This window comes from Mesocricetus auratus, unplaced genomic scaffold (genome assembly GCF_017639785.1).
Source record: "Mesocricetus auratus isolate SY011 unplaced genomic scaffold, BCM_Maur_2.0 Super-Scaffold_6730, whole genome shotgun sequence".
Lineage (NCBI taxonomy): Eukaryota > Metazoa > Chordata > Mammalia > Rodentia > Cricetidae > Mesocricetus > Mesocricetus auratus.
In genome coordinates, this window is record NW_024429184.1 from 84007616 (window position 1) to 84027294 (window position 19679).

Sequence of the window (19679 nt, forward strand, 5' to 3'; positions counted from 1 at the left end):
TTTCCTCTATTCTAACATAGTAGTTCTAGAGTGTTCCTTCATTTCAACATATCGGAGAGCCACTGCATTCACCACTAAAATCTGCATGCTCCCATTCATTGTCCACAGCTATCTAAAACACATTCACCTTTGGATGGTCATGCTGACAGTTTCTTCCTCGTGGGTACTGGACAAAGCAAGGAAAAGATTACCTGGTGTAGGGAGATTACCTCAGTATTAGTCATGTTCCACATTTCATAGCCTATTTTGTTCCCTTATGGTGCCATGTTTTGCATTCATGCTATTGTTGTTTTTGCTCGATTGACTTCGGATTTACTCTGAGACACAGAATAATGAAAGCAAACTCTCCCTCTCCTAGACTGGAATCTCAAATATGAACTATCATACTAGGTTCTGTTATGTCCTTTCTAAAGTGACAACATCACTTTCCCTAGTGCTATATATGGTCAAAAACTCTTTCATTTTTCCTTCCAAAGCCTACCTTGTTTTGTATGTCTTATGAAGAATACAGGTGATGTGTCTTATATCACGGATTCCTAAATGCTCATGCAATCATGCTCTAATTGACTCTTGGGTGTGACCTAGTACATTTCTCCCCCTCCTTATTTGTTCCTGTACTTATCAATTCATTGTGGAAAAACCATCACCAGAGTTAAGCAGACTCTGCTACTTAAGAATGTAAATTCATCTTTCTAAGTCATAATCTACTCATATGTAAAATGATCTGTTTTACAGATCTGTAGCTAACATTATTCTCACACTACTTACTGCAATGGCTTCTTTAAATCTCTTCAACCTTAATTAGCATAATCTTTCTCAAATAGATAGGACGTGTGCAAAATTCCCAAAATGGGTCTCTGTTTCCCCCAAGATACTCTAAGGAAACTTTTAGATAGACTATACAAGCAATGGTTTTTCTATACCTTTCAGAACTCAGCTAGTTAACCTCTCTCTCAAGTTCCATGTACACACACACACACACACACAAACTCCCCTAAAATTTCTTGTCCTGGGGGCTGGAGATATGGCTTAGAGCTTAAGAATACTGAACTGCTCTTCCAGAAATCCTAAGTTCAATTCCCAGGAACCGCATGATAGCTGACAACCATCTGTATAATGACGTCCTGTGCTCTCTTCTGGCATGCAGGCATACATGCAGGCAGAACACTATATACATAGAAAAGAAATAAATCTTTTAATAAAATTTCTAGTCCTAAATTGCTAATAAACACATTTTCTCATTTTGATCCCTTACCTGTAAACTACATTTCTTCAACTTTTGTAAATGATCATGGGTGAAAATAACTCATTAAACTTTTCCCTTTGCAGTAATATATACTCATCTACAGTAGCCATTTTATTTCTCTAATACTTCAATCAGCAGATTCATGTGTTGTGTGACAGAATTTTCCTGTGGTGAGACCATGAACAAATACACACACACACACACACACACACACACACACACACACACACACACACACACAGAGAGAGAGAGAGAGAGAGAGAGAGAGAGAGAGAGAGAGAGAGAGAGAGAGAGAGACCTAAACACTTTTGATAGGAAGGCAAGGATAGAACAAAATACAGATACCACTATATCTGACTTGGTGACTCAATGAATTTTATTGAGTTTACTTACAGGAATGTAAGTGAAGTAATTAACCACAACAGAAATGACTCAAAGGCAACTATATTATTAAAGTTCTCTAGATCATGGGTAACATATCACAAAATCTGGAAACCCAGAATACACTGTATAGCCTGTAGGTAGATCAACAGACTGGATAGTGTCATTTCCAAGTATTTCAATTGGTCTTTGTTTTATGTAGGCAGTTTGTTTGGTGTCTGCTTATTTCAGGCCAGTGGCTTATGTCAGCAGCTTCATCTGCTTCTCAACAGTATTTTTTGTTTATATGCTCCTAAAGAGGGAGGAGCCTAGTGAATCTGGTTGGTTTCATGGATTTCCTGAGGCTATTTTGAGTTGGTTACTACCTGTCTTAAGGAGTTTTGGTACAGGATAGAATTGTTTTGATCTCAGAAGTAACTACTACACAACACTTCACCTCTTCACTTCACTCTTACATTTTTTCTACCCCTTTGCCTTGATGCCCCCTAAGACTTTCAGGGGTTAACTTAAACATCAGACATCTAGGCCACTGAGAAGCCCTGAGTCCTGAGTTGGCACTGTCACTTAATCTGTAGCTGTTTTTTCTCTATCTACTGCACCTGGCTTCTGGGAGCAACCCTGGATGGACTAACTATCTCTACTCCTAGCATAAACTTTTTCTAGAGGAAAATGTACACACAATCCATCCCTAGTAGAGACTTGAAAGTCTCTCCTTTATAGCCCTATCATAGATGCCTTCTGTGAACTATTCCCCATGCTGTAAAACCTTCCATAACTTCTTAGCACACAAGTTGACTTTCTGTCATGTTCATTCTTCAGGAAATTCCACTCTACACAATTTCTTCCACATTTGTCTTCAAGACACAAAGACAGACCTTTTTCTCTGTTTTGCCTTGAAAATTATCCTCTAGGTTGCTCTCTCTCTGTCTCTCTGTCTCTCTGTCTCTCTGTCTCTCTCTCTCTCTCTCTCTGTCTGTCTGTCTCTATCTGCCTCTCTCTGTCTCTGTCTGTCTGTCTGTCTGTCTGTCTGTCTGTCTGTCTGTGTCTCTCTCTCTCTCTCTCTCTCTCTCTCTCTCTAAATAAACTTGTTACATAGTAGTTAAGTGATTTGGACCTGCCAAAACATTTTTTGTTTTATGAAGCTATTGCCCTACCATGGAAACAAAGTTGCTCAAGGCCCAGCCTTTCTGGTGGTCCATACTGAATCAACACTTTAAGTCCTTTGTGAATATAGTTCTCTCTGACCCAATGAAGTGATATTGAAACACAGCTTCTCTTATTCCTAGTTCCTTCAATAGTGCCTGCCCCTCCTCTGTGGTCCTCCAACTTCTGAAATTTCAGTGAGAGATAACCAAGTATTCCTAATGGATCTGCAAAGCCATTGTATCTGGGACTGTTTTCCCTCATCTTGTCCTAGTTCATGGAGCCTTTGCCTTAAGAAGGGAAGGGTAGCTGTGCTGCCCAATTTTTTTCTGTCTTCACAACAGTCAGACTGATCTCAAGTGTTCACACACCCCACTGTCTCACAAACCAGGCTGTGACAGCATCTTCCATTGCTTCTTTATAAGTCCTCCTAACAGCAGCAGATCAAGTGCTGAGTATTTCTTCACTACCGCAGTTCCTTCTACTGGATCACTGTTAAGCTCCCCTCCATCTGCACATAGGACCCGAGATTTTTTCCTCATTCTCTACTACAGGTCAGACCTGAGGGTTTCATCTACCTCTTTAACCATGTGCTCCTCACTGTCTGATTCTTCCTTTTGATTCCATGATCTTGGATTCCAAGAAGGGCTTTCTATTATGGATCTAATTTGAATTCTTTCCCTTTCAGCCTCCAAGCTGTAAGAAACAGCAAGCCAGCGTCTCTATTTTGTTCTCTAGTCAATTTATTTGTCAGATCAGAGGCAAATATGGAGGATTCTGCTACATCCCCCTTTCTAGTTGAAACTCCTCCTTTATGCACACATGTTCCTGCTTGGCTCTCATCTCACCATCAGATACATTTATTAACTACACAGAACAGAGGACAGGTAGCCTTTGCTGCTACTTGTTGACAAACTAAAAACTTGTAGGCTATTCTCTCAAGGATGGAAAATTGTCTCTAAAACTTTTGTTATTTTTCAGGGCAGCACTGTACTCACATAGTACAGGGCATCTTTGTACTCCTAAGGTAGTTATGCCACCACATACCACACAGATAGTGGCTCCTAATCCTATTGGATTAAACTTATTTGGAGGTCTCACTACCCAGAACAAAAGCCATGCAACCATGGACATAGTAAAACTCTCTCTCTCTCTCTGTCTCTCTCTGTCTCTCTCTGTCTCTCTCTCTCTCTCTCTCTCTCTCTCTCTCACACACACACACACACACACACACACACACAACATACAAGAAACATTGGTTGTATCAGAGTTTCCTCTGAGAATATTCCATCTCAAGTGTCTCAGCCTATGTTGAATGCCCTGCTACCTATATCCAGGATCATGTCCTCACTCATTCCCAACTCATCTTTGGTTCCCCTGTGCCTTTGGGCTCCAATCATATTGTGTGACATAATTTTCCTGTGGACATGTAACTTGTGCATCTACTCATCCTAGAAAGGGATGGCAAACAAAAATACAGATATCATCAAGGTCTCTCTTACAGAAACAATGAGTTTTATTTGGATTGTTCAAAGGAATATGCCTGGGATGACAAATAGGAGAAGAAATGACTCAAAGGTAGCTCCATTGCTGAAGCCCACTTGAGCATGGGTGACAGCTCCCAAAAGCTGGGAAACTAGAACACACTGCACAGCCTGCAGCCAGCTCAGTAGGTTGGAGATTGTCCTTTCCAGGTGACTTGTATTATTTCAGCCTCTTCCAGATAGATCTTTGTTTCTTTTAGGAAATGTATCTGGTTCCTGCTTCCTGCAGGCAGCTGAGCTTATATGGATCTCTCTTGCAACTTATTTGATCTTAGAGTGAGTCTCAGTAGTCTTCTCTTGGAGAAGGAAGAGCATAGTGAATCTACTTGGTTTCAGAGACATCCTGTCACTGATATAAGTAATTTCCTTTTTGTCTCCAGGAGTAGTCTGCAGTGTAGAATAGTTTGGCTATCCAAGGAAACTGCTATACAATACAACAAATACTTTTCTACTGAATGCATGGGTGGAACATGAGTAGATATTTGAGGGAGGAAATTCCAATAGATCCATTATTTCTATCCCCTGGAAGAATGTGCATGATTTTAATGGCTTCATTCAGCAATTTTCCCTTGGGGAAGAATGAACCCTGTCTCTTCTATTCTTTCTCTGTATGACTTAGAGCTTCACCTAAACAGAATTACTTTTCAAATCTGAGTTTGGGACAATCTTGTATAGCACTCTGGGGAGAGTCTATCAGACGGTTCTGTGGACTGCGAGAGCAGTTTCTATTTTATGAACTACATAAGGCTGTGCCTCATCGTCCATGCTGTCAGTGTCAGGTAAATGAGCTCCTAGGAAGGTTCTGTCATCCAGGAAAGCCCTTTTTTATTGAAAAGCAGAATGATGCTTTAGAGTTTGGTAAGGACAGGGCTGAATCTAAAAGTGATTTCTGAGACCCTTCTGATGACCATTATGTCAGTTGTACTAGAGACAAAGAGACATAAGGAGAGACCCAAGGAAATAAACAACTTTAGACAGCACCACAAACTGCCATGCTGTTAACAGTTAGTTGTCTTCTGTTCTTTTGATAACTGAATTGTTAATCAGTACTGTATCTAAATTTATGTTAATAATAAGTACAACAACTAGCACAGTAGTGGCCTTTTAAATATGGCTGGTTATAATATAGATCATCAGGGTAAGGTAGCAAATTGTTACCAGCAGCTAGTAAGGTAGATGAATTTATAAGGGTCAGAAATTGTGAGTTTACTTGCTATCTTAAAGAATAAAGTTAACCACTTGGTTGTAATTAGTGGTTTGTTTGTTGATATTACTTCTTTTTGGGGGGTCTTTGGGTTCTTTTTAAATATTGCCAGCTTTCTTTAGTTCAGTGTCAAAAATGTGAAGCTCAGATGTGAAAGAATTTTTATAAATAAATGCATGAATATGTACACTATATATTGTACTATGGCATATAAATTATATATGTATATATATATATCCATATACATATTTAACTAGTGAAGTAAGATGCTTGCATTAAACTGTTTTATTGAATGGCATCTTTCATCCCCATATGTAGTGTTGTAATTTAAGACAAGTAGCTCACAAAATAAAACACCAGGTGACAGGATTCAAGCAGAGGATTTTTTTTTAAATTAGGGAAAGTGATCATAAATAGGAGAAAGGGGAGGGAGTGACTGGTCTCAGGGGACAAGAGCTGCAGGAGAAAGGAAAGAGGGTGGGGAGACAGAGAGAGAGAGAGAAGGAGGGAGGGAGGCAAGCAGGGAGGGAGGGAGGGAGGGAGGAAGAAAGGAAGGAGATGGGTAAGGCTCTTTTAAAAGGAAACTTAGTGAATGTGCACAGGTGGTGCTTTTAGTGGCTGCAGCTAAGGGCGTATCCTCTCAGAACCCTAAGGACAGGCCAGTACAGATTCCTGAAAATACTAGCACTTAGTAGTCCAGATAAGTCTGACAGTGCTGGTTTGATCTGTACTCATTTTTTTAAAGGCGTTGTTTGTAGTGTTTTGTTTTTCCTACCTTAGGCAGTTTCTCAGGAAACCATTCTCTAGTTGTTGGTCAAACTATGCATTTGCCTCAGTATGTCAATACTAAGAATTAAATTGAGATGTCCACCAATAGCAAGCATTTAGGATAAAAGAATCATCCATATAAATTCACCATACACAGGATGTTATGACTAACAAATACCACAAAATTAGTCTTTCCTTTTCTTACAGTATATTGTTTTCCACAACTATCTGGTCACAGTACTCATCTTATTTATACATGAAATTCTCATTTTAATTTCTAGTTTGATTTCCAAGAATTCTTATAAATGTGTTTTCTTCTTAGCAAGAGCCAGTCCTATTAACAGTCAATGGTGTATAGACAAAAATTAGAAAAGAAAAACAAAGCTTGCCTTTTATGATTAAAATGCATGGAGAGGGATGCACACATTGCTTTTCTCACTCCAGGCAACTCAGTCATTCACCAACCCCCACCTACTTTGCAAATTATTGCTCTCAGAATATTTGCAGGAGGCAAATGCAACCAAAGGTTTTGAAGAATGGAAAACACCATGGATTTATTCAGCACCAAACCACAGATGTGATGAGAACTTTAGGTCCTGTTGCATCTGAAGCAGTAATGTATTCCTTTACTTGGTGATTACTTTTATGTTTATTTAAACACTGTGCATTGGACCTTAGGAACGAGTGAGCAGCTACTTTCTATTAATATGTATTTGAAAACTCTAGGGTGTTAGCTATTGTTCTGTTTCCTTGGTTTTGATGCCCTGATACCTTTGCTCAAAGTCGGAAGTATTATCAACCACATGATGAATTGATCACTCTCACACACATATCTTGCTTCTGACGAATCATCTGTTTTAAATATATCTCAATGTGATCTGTGTGCTGGACAGTGAAATTGTATTCAGGTGGCATTAATGGGTCTTCTTTATCCACTACTGTACAAGACATAAAATCAATGCAATTTTCGTCATTACCTCCAGAATTATTCTCAGAAAACCAATTCTAAGATAGGGAAAATGACTCTGTGCTCTGCATCACTGGGAGGCTGTGCATTGAGTATTTGTTCGATGACCAATCTGCCCATTTGATTTAGATTATGGCCCATATGTATTTCTCTGGGGATTGATAGTGTGGACCCTCTGAATTCCCATTCAGAGAAGATGGATTAAAGATGAGATTACAGCTACCTCATCCAACTTCCTAAATGGCCTCTGCACATTAATGTCCCACTCCCCTTCCTGAAATCATAAACATCTACAGAAAAAAGCAGACCCTCACAACAAAACTCCAACATAATTCATCTACTATAGGTTCTGGAAAATTATTATTATAGGAAATACTGTTCATCTGTCCTGCAAGTGAGAACATAAACATTAATACTGGTGAATTTTACTCTGAGATGTGCATATGCATATATGCACTTATACACACCATACCACAATAAGAATAAAGAAGCAATATTTTAAGTGGCCTCTAAGAACAAAATCATAAGGTAAACTCTAAAAGTACAATAAATTAAGATGCACAGTCTTTATTAATGCATTGAAAAACATCTTAATGAACAGGAGTCTCTCCTCCAGTAGTGACAGCATCACAGGTACCACTGGAATCAGCATAAAGGAGAAATTAATTTGCATACTCCCCAAAGACAGCCATAAGATATCTGCCCTTCTCATCTTCCATCCTGAGAGCAATTGACATGGAGGTCACAGACACTTGAGCATATTTTAAAATTCACTCTGGGATACTCACAAACTTTTAAATTTTGGAGGATTTTTAAATTTGGAAAAATTGGAGGATTCCAAAATTTTAACCGTTAATATTCTAATGTGGTACTGCTAAAATATCACAAATTTTCAGGTATTTCTTTTAATGATACTGGATAAATGAAAAACATTTTTAGGAAAATCTGGCAATGTTGCATAGAAATAGATGGATTAAGTAGTGCTTAAACCATTAAACCCAGAGTGAATTACAAACCACCAATAGCTGGTTGTTATTAAATATGAGTAGGATTATTTAAGCTTTAGACATAATGAATCAATGCTAGCTGACATCACAGGACACAAGCTAATGCAACTTTTTATCTTCACATTCCCTGAGAATCTAGGAATATGTCTTTGGTGTAGCAAGCATTCAATAAATGTTGAATAAATTATTACCATTTAATTCTCCTTTAATGAAGCTGAGACCTTTGGGATGAGGCAGTAGTCATAATATTTAAATTGACTGACTTTCATGCCAACGATCTTCTAAATTCCAAATGCGCCTCTATTTCTGTGAATCAATGTTTATGAAATCAACCAAGTAAAGTGAACACATTAAATATCTTTCCACTGCAGTAAGTCCTCAAACATGTGATGGCCTACCTGGCAACAGAATCATTGCTATTGTTTCCTTTAGCTCTCTAGTGTCTTCTTATTTGTTAACTTCGTAGGACTTGCATAATAGTGGTAGGGGCATATTTTGCTGCCATTGCTGTTACTACTATTAGGAGTTATTTATTACTTGTCAATCAGGAAAGCCTCCTTGCAGTTTAAAAGCATCTTTTGGGGGCTGGAAACTCAGCACAAAATTAAAGCTCAATTCCATGTCTTTAGATCAAGGTGTCTTAGGGTCATCAATAGCTTGGAAATGAGTTTTGGAATTTCCCCATAAATCCAATCTTCTTGATTGATAATATCACTTTTCCTGGAAGAGACTTTCTGTTGGGTTCATTACGAGTTACTTAATTTTAATTTTGTGATATCAGTCTAGTGAAAACAAAAAGCTAGCCATGCCAGCACAATAGATTTTTCAGTATAAAATGTCCAGGTTTTAACACCCATGCTATTTAAAAGCAGTTCCACAATGCCTTTATCTCGTTTAGCATTCTGGCCTATATATCAGAGGCATTTCTACTTACTGTATTTTCAGTGTCATTGATAGCCTGGTAAATCCAAGGGATTTCAGACCTGTATGGCTTCCTGTGTGATTAATACATGAACGTGCTTGTATACTTGTTTTTACATCATGCCACAAACTAGCAAAGAGAGTTACAAACTTCATTAAAAAGACATTTGTCAGGAGGCTGGAGAAAAAGGAAAATCTTCCCCAGGCTATCTACCTAATTTCCAGCCCATATAGGAGTTATTCATTACCGTTACTGGCCTAAGTGATTAGGTTGTTAGATGTCTTTTGGCTGACTGCTTTGCAATCTAGCTGATTTCAGTTCCTGCAAAAATATTCTTAATATTCATGCAGAACTTCTGTTTCACTTCATTTCTTCCAACACCAATCCCACGGTGTGCTATGGGCAAAGCTTCTCCTGTGTTATTTGAAACTTGAAAAGTGTTACATAAGCCAGGTATCTGTAGAAAGATTAGAACTGTCCATTGATATAGTTAGCCCATCAAAATGTCCACCATGTCTTCTCATTTAAATTGTTCCCTACTATATACAAATAGAAACCTCGCCCTAAATCTATTTCCTTTCACACTCACAGTCAAAGCCCAGCAGAGTTTAAATATGCCATTTTATGTGAAAAACATGATTCTCTGTGATTGAGTTGATTTCTTTCATTCTTGTTCGAAGCCTGGCATCCATGCTAACTTGAGCTGAACTGTTATCCAAAGAATTTTTAAAAACTGTGCTCAGATACTCAGAGAACAGAATACTAAGTTGTTTTTCCATCATTCTTCTGCAAATAAAATAATGAAATGCTTGGAAAACATCAGAGAGAAGAATGTTGGGTAGGCAAAGGAATGTTACAAAGCTGACTTGTAAGTCAGAAAGATAAAGGAACATCTAATCTATCAGTGGAACCTAAGAACCACCTGTCACTATGGTCAGCTCCTCAATCAGCATCCTAACTAGCATTATTTCAAAACAGATGCTGTTTGCTGGAATGTGTTTGTATATAAAGGCAAGTCTCTAATGTTTTTCTCTATGAGAGGTTCACCTAGAAATTCTAAAAATCAAAGCTAGTAAAATACTTAAAGTTTTCTTTTTTATGGATAAATTGTCATCTGTAATACAGTACCATTAGCTAACTTTTCATTATCGCATAAGAATTTTTAATTAATTGGTAAATCAATTCTTTTAAACACCACATTCATCTGTTTCACACTTATGAGAGGCAAAATTACCAATGATACCACAATGGAGAAGCGTTCTTTTTCATTGTGTTAGCAACAAATATGTAGACTATGTGATGGGGATCTTGAACACATTCTTTGTTTTCTAGTTAGTATTTATTATCAGGCATGTTACCTGGCACATAGCAATACTAGCAAGGACTCAAAGCCAAATTGAAATAAAACATATCTTGGCCTGGTAAGACAGCAATGAGAACTTGCTGAAAGTCTGTGACAGATAGGAGGCAATAAATGCTGGCTATACATAGGAGCCTTAATCCAGGCCATCTTTGTTCTGAAGTCTTCCGGAGATAAGCAGTTAGTATGGCAATGCTGGGCCCTTTATGTTTCTTTCTTGGTACTATATTTTAAGTATTGAAAGGGTGGAAAAAGGAAGAAAACATGATTGCATCCCAGAAAATTGAATTTCACTAGTTTAAGCATGACAGATTTTTCTCCAAGTAATTTTGCTCATTCATTGTAAATTTAGAATTTTTTCTTTGCCGCTTCATTTTGTTTTGTTTGTAGTTCCCTAAGCTGTATCCGCTAACATTTTAATGTGCTGTTATACACAGGTCGTCATGGAGATGGAGGTTATTGGCCAGTTGATACGAACTTGATTGATAGAAGCACTCTCAATGGTAAGTATATAAATTGAGTTCTATTGGATTGGATACAGTAATTACACATTTAATTCTGCAGTATCCAAAATAAATTTTCTGTTGACAAGGGCAAGGACTGTGGACTTAGTGTTTTACTGTGGTGATAGAAAAATGATGTTATTAGCAAATTTCACACATTCTACCAGAAAATGATGATAATTAGAGGTGGCAGGTGCATGAAAAATAATTAAACAAGTTCTAGTACTGGGCAACTCACAAATGATACAGGTTTTTCCTAGTTTGCTTTCTAATGTGGTGAGAAAACATTGACTAAAACAATGAAGGTAGGAAAGAGTTTATTTCAGTTTACAACTCATAGTCAATTATCAAGGGAAATCACAGTAGGAGCTTAAGATAGGAACCTGGAGACAAAAAATGAAGCAGAGGCATGGAAGAATGCTGCTTACTGGCTTACTCTGTGGATATCTTTGCTTACTTTCTTGTATAGCCCAGAACCATTTGTCCAGGATTGGCATCACACACAGTGGGCTGCACCCTATCACATTAATCACGAATCAAGAAAATGACCCAAAGGCTTAACTATAGCCCAGTATAGGGGAACATTTTCTCAATTGGTGTTCCCTCTAACCAGATTACCCTACTTTGTGTCCAGTTGACACAATCTAACCAGAACAATGTTTCTTAAATAGCTACATTTTGAAATGTGATAGTGTATTTCCTATGTTCACAACAGCCTTTTCTATTGGAGAGCTATGATAACGAATGATTAGCTTGAAACCAACTATGTTTGATAAAGTTAATGGGGCTATTTACTAAAAAAGTAATTTACTCTTTAAATACTACAATATTTAATTATTAGTTGTCCTTTGTACTCTCACTTTTAGGCTGTCTGCTTGCTTCCTCTTGTAAAATTTTCCATATAACTGTGGGCTTCTAGGGGAACACATGGGAGAAATACCAAGTAATGAACCTGGAGCATATGAAAGTTATACCCTAGAAGCTGGTCTGTTTGGCTGAAATGGAATCTTTGAAAGGATAAATTAACTCTAAACAAAGGACTGATGTAACATGTTTACCATTGGAAAACATGCTGTTCTTGCTTGGTTTAACTTACTAAATGCAAATCACATATTCAGTATATAATAATGTCTGTTTTATTATATGTCAATAATCTCTGGGACGTGTCTGCATGCCTTCTCTCCATTTTCAGTTATTTGATGTTCTATTCAGTTTGATTTTCCCTACATGTGACTATATAAAGGAATAATGTATTATTTCACATATTTATAATTTTTAAAGTACCATTTACCCTTTAAATCATCTATGGATAGTGCTATATTTTGTCTTTATCTTCAAATTTGTCAAGACTTATACATGTGTTAAACATAGTCCTCACCTATTTTTATTCACTGTGGTCCAGTATTTTATTTTATAACTAACAAAATTATTTAACCAATTCAGTAGGGTTGCATGAGAGATTTGATTAATGAACAGATATATATATCCATTTGAGTAGTTTCCTAATGAAATATTTAGATAGGAAGACAAAATAGCTATTTAATTTGTTTTCTGGTTATGAAATTAGAATAAATAGCCAAATTAAGTGATTATTTCCTATTGTATGCTAGTATAATCAAATGCACAAATTTTCCAGGAGGTATCAGTATATCAATATACACATAGTGTGCGTGTGTGTGTGTGTGTGTGTGTGTCCCACAACAAATGTCTCAATAATTTTTCAATCTTCCTCTATAACTTCCTCTGCTATTAATGCCATTTATTTAACAGACAAATGCATCTACTGTCATTTACATTTTCTATCCATTCCTGTTATTTTCACAAAATAATTTACATTGGTTAATTTGTAAACAACCTCAATTTGTTGTTCATACTTCTTTCTAAGGCTGGAAATATAGTACAATACCAAAGAATAGTAGGTTGTCCTTATGGGAAGACTTCACATATGGTGTATTCTGTGTCTGCTCTTGGTGGAAATGAGAACTAGGTTCTCTAATCTTCTTTAATGAAGACACAGATTCAGCTGATGAAGTTTCTACCTGCATCATATCACATAACCACACCCAGAAACTTTACCACAGAATCTCACTAAGATATAGATTAGATTTCAACATACACATTAGCTGGGTGGGTCAAGATAGAGAATGTCCTGAATACATATTCCATCCAAGTCTAACTAAGATTAAATTCACAGTGTTTACTCCAGGAGGTCCACATCTTCCTGTTCTTTCTTTATGCTCCTCCCCATTTCTGTAATACTTGATAAGGTAATACCTAGCTCGGTCAGTCTCTGGTCAAAACAAGGCTGGAGTACACAACATTAATGTGAAAGGCTTGTGTTGGAACTGCATGCTTCCCCCATGCCTGGTCTTGGGTATTGCTCATTCTGTCTACCAAATGGTGCCAGTTTAGTTAATTTACTCCCATTTAACACTCTACCAGGCATACTTCCTACATTTAAAAAGTCATTGGACCAAATATGTTACTAATGGGCTAGAGAAATGGCCGTTGCTAGGCACACCCTCTGTCCTTGCAGACATCAGGTTTTAGTTCTAAGCACGTATGTGACAACTAACAACTATTTGTAGCTTCAGTTCCAGGGGATTCTACATAATCTCTTGGCTTCCTTGGGCACTACATGCACATGGTGCACAGATGCTCATGTATGCACCATGCATATACATAAAATATAAAAACATATTTTGTAGCTGAAGAAATGCTACTAAGACTCCACTGAGGGCACAGTTCTAGTAATAAACTGTGGGCACGGGTTTAAAATTGCATTACTTCAAGAACAAAACCCAAGACAAAGAAGTGTTCAAGTAAAAGGACAGAGGATTAAACAACCAAAGTGAGATGACAAGAAAGATTCATGAGTAGGTAGAAGTTGATCTTGTTTTTAAAGACTGTTTTGTGTGATGAAATATATATATATATGTAATGTGTATTTGTTATAAATGTTTATATATCCATGTATGTATGTATGTATTATGTATGTATGTATGTATATCCCTAAGAAAGAGAGGTTCTAATTCTAGAGTCCTCTTAAGGAATCAACATTCCCACTTAGAATCATCCTACAGAGACAGCAAGATACCTGAGTATATAAAGGTGCTTGCTGCCAATCTGATGATCTGAGTTAGATCCCTGTACCATGTAGTGAAAAGAGACCTACACATGCATGCTCCCCTACATATATACATACACATCCAATGCATATGTGTGTGCACATGCATTCATACATATTAGTAAATAATACTATTTTAGAATCATTCTAAAATACCCATTTTGAAATACTAATTTTATGACATCCATTTCCACTTATGAGTATGACCACATGATAGAACTACAGAAATTTCAAAAAGGAAACCATGTGGATAGTGGGGAAAGGGTAATTATCCCCTTGTAGCTTGCAGTATTGCTAAGCAATGGATGTAAACGTTAATAGCTGAGTAAGTGTAAACCACAGGCAAAATCCTCTCCTCTAAAGGATGTGGTGTTGAGTAGGGTTAGACATAGCAACTAAAATTGTAATTTGTTAACATTTCCCTAAGAATCTGACATAAGTAAATTCTTTACAAGAGGTATATGCATAAGCAATGAAAAATTATTCAAAATTACTCTCAAATGCTTGTATTTTCACTTCCTAAATGTTGCAATCCCCGGTAGGAATCAAACTAAGTTTTGTTTAAGTGCTTGAAGTTGTCTTTCAAAATAAAATGAAATCTTAGTTCAAAAAGAAACCCCAAATGAAATCCAACATGGATATGTTAATCAACAGGATTTCCCTGTATTAATCAACAGGATTTCCCTGTTTAAAAGAGTAAGTCCTCAGATGAAGAAAGGAACAATGATTTGGAGAAATGTAGACCACTATATGCATTTTCTATTGAAAAAGATTCCTGGTGAAAATGAAATTATAATTAAATTTGACCTAACAAACATTACTTTACAGGGCAAATTCATGGAGGCAAACAGATAATGGTATTCAGTGGCTTCCAGCCAGTTCACATGAACTGTGGGCATTATCCATCCTCAGTTTCCTCCATCACTTCATGATGTCTTAGAAATATTATGCTAAGTGAATGAGACTAATGATGTACCTGAACTATGCCTAGATTCACTACTGGAGAGACAAATTACTACACTGACTGATTACAGTGACTTGGAAACCCCCAGACACATGGATGGTGAAGGAAAAACTTAATCTCTTTCCTCTACTATTTTGTTAGCAGAAGAGTTATGGTGAATATGTTATCTGACATAAACTCTGGCTATTATAAGAGATTCCTCAAAGGCCTATGAAAGCTAAGATTCCCAGTTAAAGGCCTAGTAATGTGTTAAGGTTTTGGAAGGAGGTGGGTTTTCCCAATTAGATGTGTAAGAGAGGTCCCAGAGAGTCAAATCTGTACCTGCATCACAACCTTAAAAGAAGTGTCTGCATTGACAAAAATTTGTTCAAGTTTTTGTTTTTATGCCTCTTGTATAATGAAATTTCATACATCTCCCTTAGATTGACAGAATTATGGCGGTATTCTTGTTCTCTCTACATTTGCTGGATTCATCCTTCACAGTGTAGTAACAGAATAATAGCTTATTGTCAGAATACTCAAGGCATTTGCAAATGAATTTAGATCCTGCTAATCATTTATGTTCTTTTCTTTTCATGCCAACATTTTAAAAATTTACTTTAGAATTTTAACTAAAAAAAGAAACAAGCAAAAAAGCCCAAACATCAAAAATAGTGCTATAGTTCATGAATTCTCTCATAGTTGAATGCCCTTAATTAAATTGTAGAGGCTGAAGAGGCTTCCTAAATATTTTTTTGTGTCAGGTAGAATCATAGCTAAATATTTGTTTATATGATACTATTTCAATTTTATGATGCATTTAATATTTAGAATATACTCCACATTCTTTCTTAGTGCTGAACATGCTTCAATTTCTACAAACATAATTCGTGCTTTACATTTGTTTGAATGACAACCACCATGAAAATTGCTTCAACTCAATCTTGCTACACTCACCAAAAAGCACCAATTCCCTTTGCTGATAGTTCTGCCTGGAATTTGAAAGTTCAGTTTAGTGAATTTGATCAAAAGATATACAGACCCTATATAACATTATTCCATTGACTTCAGTTTTGAAAGTGTTAAACTTGCATGTTTCAGTAGTTTGATTCATTTTCATTAATAAAAATGTGAATTATTAATTAATTTATAAATACTCAGTTGTTGCATTTTTATTTTCTTTTAAAGTAACATATATAGGATATCAGATGAAAACTGTATTTTATTTTCCTCAGAATGCAATCACCTTTTCAACTATTCCAGATTATGTGATATAAAGTCCTGCATGTATCTATTAAATTATTGTTCTGAGATTAAAGAATTTTAGTAGGAACTCAACAACATTCCCAGCAGATATTTTAATGCCAATGGGAAAATTCATCAGTGCCTTCTAGACACGATGGAAGTGATACCCATATGACCGCACAGAGTCTAATCGTGCACACAAGGCCTTCAAACGAGACAAAATACCAGAACTGGGATGGGGAAGTGAACACAAAGTAACCCTTTAACCAAGAAATTAGTTTCAATTGACAAATCCTGGCAAAGAGAATATCAGTTTTATCCAATGGAGTGTCACTGTGTTCACCAGCCATATTCTGGGGCAGGTTCCACACAGGCTCCGTGGATTTTTTTCGCAATATTATATATCTTTGTTGATCAGGATATAACTCTGCCATAAATTCACCTTTGGAATTGATCCAATTGGGTCAATTTTTAGTATAGTCAACAGGTTATGCTAACACAATCACTATCTAATTTAGAACAGTCTGTGAATTGAAAACTCAGCTTAGTTCCATTATCTGCCTTTCCCACTAGCCATTCTTTCCATTCATTGGCCAACACTAAAATGTAGTCTATTTTCATTATTTGCCTACTCTAGATATTTTATGAATGGAAGGAAGCTCTATCCAGTCCTTAACTCATTTCCCTTAGCCTCTACATTGTAGCATTAAGTCAGAACTTCAATTGTTATGGTTGAGTAATATTCTATTAAATGGATAAATCACCATTTTTGGTTAATCCACATTTACATTGTTTCTGCTTTGAACTATTTTGAATAACTTGTCCTGTCCAAGTTTGTATATTTCATTTCAATGGATCATTTTGCTTTCATTGCTTGTCAGGCTAAAACAGTAAGAGCTCTTCGTTTTACAACCTGATGAGCAGTGGTGACAACCCCTCCCTAAACCTGGACCGTTTATACTTGTTTTTCCTCCAGAACCACCCATTGGACAGATGCACCCTCCACATGGCAGTGTCACTCCTCAGAAGAACAGCAACCTGCTTGTGATAACTGTGGTCACCGTTGGCATCCTCACAGTGTTAGTAGTGGTGATTGTAGCTGTGATTTGCACCAGGCGCTCTTCAGCCCAGCAGAGGAAGTAAGTAGCAACTGACTCCAAGCAGAAAGGCGTTTCCTACTTCTTTGACTGTATTTCTGATGACTCTTTCTGTGTTTTTTCATAATTCACCGTGTGCCCCTTATTGCTTGACCTTGACTAATCCCACTTCTGTCCACTGTAAGCCTATAATTAAACTACAACTAAACTTGCAGGTTTTACAACACAACGCCCCAGAGACAATCTTGCAGTTCTGTTTGCTTTTACTTCTTAGGGGCAGATTCTTCTGTAAATAGCCCTCAGAGGGGGACTCCACCACGCCTCTGATCTAGCCTTCTCTGTAATTGCTTCTAGACAGTTGGAGATATTGTTCCTCCACAGTACTTATTTATCACATTTGACAGGGAGTCCTGCAGGCAGGTAATCAATGCTTGTTGAATGGATGACTAAATATAGCATATCAAACTCACTGTCATTGCAAATGTAAGGAAGGCTTAGCTCTTAGGCATTAGAAAAGAAAGAGGAGTCCAGCAATTGGAAAAGGTTCCTATATCCTGTCTATGTTTAAATGTCAGGAAATAACATTGCTAATGGCTTCAAAATATTTTCATATTTTACAGTTCTTGATTTTTCTGTATACAGAAGGTTGCATCATGTACACAGTTTAGCATGAAAATACATATTATTTGGACACAACACATCCCTTCCAGCCGTGCCTCAGGACCAGCACGTTACCTGTGCTGCAGATTCGAAAGTCACCAGAGTATCCTCACCATTTGTCTTTCCAGTATTTATCATATCCAATCTGATACGCATTTGCAGCTACACTCACTCTCTCACTAGTTTGAATGCTGTTTGCTCCCTTTCCTTCTGCATTGTTCTTGGCCTCAGATTTGTGCTGACTTAAAGCCTGAGGCTAGGCTGGTAGTGGCTGGCTTGACAGCTAGTCTCTACATCCATTGTCAAGAAAGAGTCTCCAGCAACCCATTTTCCCCCTTCTCTCATGACTGGTCTTTCTATCACTTTCTCATAAACCCTATGGCTCTATTGATGATTTCTTCTGTGTCCCTCAGCACTCTGTGTTGAATAGAACAGGTGACTAGTGCATCCTAAGGAAAGCACCAGAAAGGCACAGACACAGTCTATGTATTTAATTTATGTCCAGCTGTACTCATGGGTGGTGCTGTTTGAAATTGGTAATTGCTGGTGAGCCAGTCTACTGCCTGGAAAGAGAAATCTGATGGAATAAGCTTAGCAAAGTTAGTCTTGGGTATAAACACCGAGAGAAGACATAGTCTCTCAGAGATCATAACACTTGGTAAAGGTCAGACATAAGAAGTAATTAATTTAGACTGCCGTTATAATAAAATACCTGAAGCTGGATAGTGTATCAAGAATATAGGTTTATTTTGGAATCAATAGTTTGGCAGTCCACAAGCATGTGTTAACTTAAGATGAGGGCCACTTACTGTGACAAAGCAGAACAAGTAAACAAACATGGAAGAGTGGCAACATAACAAGTCAGACAGCAGGAGACAAGAGGTAGCCCTACTTTGAAAGCTTCATGAACCCACTTTCCTGATTGGGAAACCAATACCACAAAATGTGGGCCTTCCTTGAAATAAAAACATTCGCCTTTTCGTGGTCTCCTGTTACTTGAGGGACTAGCTTCAATATGTGTTTTATTAAGACAAACCATGTGGAAATCATGGCAGCAAAATCTTGTAAAACCTCTCAGGCTGGTGTTACTGAGAAGGGTTGTTCAGACTTGGAATGGTGTATCAACAAGATATCAGGTGTCTGAGGCAAATCTGAAAATTCACATGAAGGGTTGAGGAAACACGTGTTTAATATTCAGCAGTTGTTAAAACACCAGCATACTTTCTAAGAACACTGAATCAATGATACTATTTGGAGTTTCAGTTTTGCTTGCTTCCCTCATTATTTTGTGGACATACTGCCTGATGAACTAAGTTCCTGGGCATATATTGTCTTTCCACAGGGAAAATGTCTTGTCTCTAAGGGAGTGGAACTAAAAGTTGTGAGTCTATTGAGAGCATTTTAAATCACCTTGAAACCCACAAGAATGCCTTTGTTTTTAACTATTTAGTACTACTCCATTATGTAAATGTACCACATTGTCTTTATCCATTTTTTTTGGTTCAGGTGCATCTAAATTGTTTCTAGGTTCTGGCTATTATGAATAAAGCTTATTTGAACAT

General features: G+C 37.2%; 1 protein-coding gene across 3 annotated transcripts in view; it reads left to right on the plus strand.

Moving 5' to 3' along the window:
• The window catches only part of Dcc (DCC netrin 1 receptor), a 1023267-nt gene that overhangs the window by 938705 nt on the left and 64883 nt on the right, over window positions 1–19679 (plus strand). For all 3 annotated transcript variants that reach the window (XM_040741618.1, XM_040741619.1, XM_040741620.1), the window contains exons 22-23: window positions 10980–11045; window positions 17337–17499. In XM_040741618.1, coding sequence (XP_040597552.1) covers window positions 10980–11045; window positions 17337–17499 — 229 coding nt within the window. The remainder of the gene's footprint in view (window positions 1–10979; window positions 11046–17336; window positions 17500–19679) is intronic.